Here is a 3023-nt window from a genome sequence, read left to right as displayed (position 1 = left end):
TACAGGGTTGTCTGTGTGGAGGTTTTGAGCACCTAGACTGTATCTCAGTCCATTCTATGATTACCACTGACAATATCAAATCTAGGGTGTTTAATACTTTTTTACAGGGTGTAAGATCTCTCAATATATGCAGAAGACAAAAGCATTTCATGTCATCTCTGAACTCTACCGCCTTCTCCCACTCTCCCACTTTCCTCCTGGTTGGCATCCCCGGCCTGGAGAAGGAGCAGTTCTGGATTGCCTTCCCCTTCAGCATTATGTATGCCATTGCTGTGCTGGGGAACATCACCCTGCTTGTCTTCATAAAGACAGAGCCAAGCCTGCACGAGCCCATGTACCTCTTCCTGGCCATGCTGGCCTTCACTGACCTCGTCCTCTCCACAACCTCTCTACCCAAAATGCTCAGCATCTTCTGGACRGGCTCTRGGCAGATCRGGTTTCTCTCCTGCCTTAYTCAGTTGTTCTTCATCCACACCTTCTCGTCAGTGGAGTCAGGGGTGCTCGTAGCCATGGCCTGGGATCGCTACGTTGCCATCTGCTACCCACTCCGGCACTCCACCATCCTCTCCATGCCGGTGGTGCTGACCCTCGGGAGCGTGGTGCTGGTGCGTGGGGTCATCCTCGTCAGTCCCATCTGCTTCCTACTCCGCAGGATGTCCTTCTGCCAGCAGCACGTCATCTCCCACTCCTACTGCGAGCACATGGCTGTGGTGAAGCTGGCATGTGGGGAGACCAGAGTCAATGTCATTTATGGCCTCTTTGTGGCTTTTGTGGTGGCTGGGTTTGATGTGACTCTGATTATTGTGTCCTACACTGTGATCCTTCGAGCAGTAATGAGGCTGCCATCCACAGAGGCAAGGCTCAAGGCCTTCAGCACTTGTGCATCCCACGTCTGTGTCATCTTGGCACTTTACATCCCTGCCCTCTTTACGTTCCTCACCCACCGGTTTGGCCAGAGCATCCCTCACCATGTCCATATACTGGTGGCCAATCTCTACCTGCTGGTGCCCCCCATGTTAAACCCCATTGTTTATGGAGTGAGAACCAAACAGATCCGCGACAGATTGGTCTTCCTCTTCCGGTATAAGGGAACCTCACCCATACCTACGTGCATCATGCACAGAATTTACTGATGACTGTGGTAAATTAAATGAGGGTTAAAGTTACAACCCTTTATTCAGGAGGAACGCTTCCTCCGTGCCTGGTGTTCAGACAGTGCACTCTTGCAGGAATCGCTACACTACCTCTTCTGTTAGCACAGTCCAGAGGCTTCCATTTATTGCATGGCAGAACTTGGCAGAAAGTCATCCAGTCTGGCTTTTACATCACTGGGAGATGAAGAGTTCACTTCTTACAGAAGTTAGACCCCTCACTGTTCAAATTCTTTCACTACCAAGGAAAAAAAGAAACCTCTCATGATTAAAAGAATTTCAGTGTGACTCTTAGTCTGAGTATTTCCAATGGAGCTTTCTACAGTGGGTCTTGTTGTGTAAACTGTGTTCCCTAGACTGTGTGATGGAAAGGAGCTGAGACAGGAATGGTCATTGTCCTTGTAGAAGGAAATTAATAAAATTCAAGTTTGGGCAGCATGCTTTTTTTTTTTTTTTTAAGAAGGCAGAAACCAAAATAACCCTATACTAGCAAATTCCAGAAGTCCTATATAAATACAAACCCTTTTAAAAATATCAGAATTTCTCACTGATGTAATTACTTGGAATGACCTATCACAGCTAGAGCATTTCTAACAGAATATCTCTATACTAATACAAGTCACCAATCCCAATAAACAGGCAAACACATTCTACAATGCCACTGCTTTATATCTGAAAAATGTAGGAAGCAGAATGAGATGAGGATCAGCTGGTGACCCAAATTCAAGATACGAAATTCAAATGTATTATGGACCTTGCAGTATTTTTAGTGCAACTCAACAGCACTCAATACAGCAGATCTAGAGGAGATCTTTGACCTTGCCTGGCATTTCTCAGAGCTCTTTATCTTCAGTAGCAGCTCTGGCTATCATGACAGCCCATGAGGGGGTTCCAGGGTCTGTTATCACTCCACGAGGTGGATACCAGCAGGGATGCAAGAGGGGCTCCAGGAAAAGAAAATCTACTTCTGCTGAAGCTAAGTAGATGCTTGGCTGCAGAAAAATGGGAGTCAGCCCAAATTGTTGGCCCATTCAGCCAATTATTTTAATTTCAGCTCAGTTTATTCTATTTCTTCAGGTAAAAAAGAAGCAGCATTTCCCAGAGGCTTGTCAGGAATTGGAACCCCACTGTGAGAAACTCTCTACTGCACATTTAATGTGAAATTAGTCTGTAATCCAGGTAACTTCCTGTCAATTCCCTGGACACAGACAAGAGGGAGGGGAAGACAAAGGAGCAGACATACAACTGCAGTTCAAATAATAACCAGTCTCAGAGCACTCTTCTTAAAGTAGACTTGCACCATTTCTTGTGAACTGATGTTCAGCTGTGACCACTCTAGTGAGACAGAATTCCATTTTTCTGTAGCTGCCACAAAAAAACATGATTGTTCTCATTCTCATTCAGGATATGAGAGTGCCCCCCAGCTCAGAGCTATGTCCATCCAGTCCAGCATCATCCTCTCTGCTGACACCCCAAAAGTGGTTGATACACCAGAGGACTGTGTTGCCATTCAGAGAGACCTGGAGAGGCTGGAGAGTTGGGTGGAGAGGAACCTCCTGAGGTTCAACAAGGGCAAGTGCAGAGTCCTGCACCTAGGGAAAAATAACCCCATGCACCAGTACAAGGTTGGGGCTGACCTGCTGGAGAGCAGCTCTGCAGAGAAAGACCTGGGAGTGCTGGTGGATGACAAGGTGACCATGAGCCAGCAATGTGCCGTTGTGGCCAGGAAGGCCAATGGTCTCCTGAGGTGCATTAGGAAGAGTGTTGCCAGCAGGTGGAGGGAGGTGATCCTGCCCCTCTCCTCAGCCCTGGGGAGGCCTCATCTCGAGTCCTGTGTCCAGTTCTGGGCTCCCCAGGACAAGAGAGACATGG

At 47.5% G+C, this 3023-nt stretch overlaps 1 protein-coding gene across 1 annotated transcript; it reads left to right on the top strand.

Annotated features, from left to right (window-relative positions):
- Positions 1-149: 149 nt before the first annotated feature.
- On the top strand, positions 150-1133 carry LOC146591346 (olfactory receptor 52R1-like). Its single transcript, XM_085313065.1, has one exon. The coding sequence runs from the start codon at positions 150-152 to the stop codon at positions 1131-1133; it is 984 nt and encodes a 327-aa protein (XP_085169191.1).
- The last annotated feature ends 1890 nt before the right edge of the window (positions 1134-3023 follow it).

Source organism: Rhea americana, unplaced genomic scaffold (genome assembly GCF_003343005.1).
Source record: "Rhea americana isolate MKP2758 unplaced genomic scaffold, rheAme1 scaffold_376, whole genome shotgun sequence".
Classification (NCBI taxonomy): Eukaryota; Metazoa; Chordata; class Aves; order Rheiformes; family Rheidae; genus Rhea; species Rhea americana.
The sequence above is the reverse complement of the archived record's forward strand: the minus strand, read 5'-3'. Positions and strand labels throughout refer to the sequence as shown.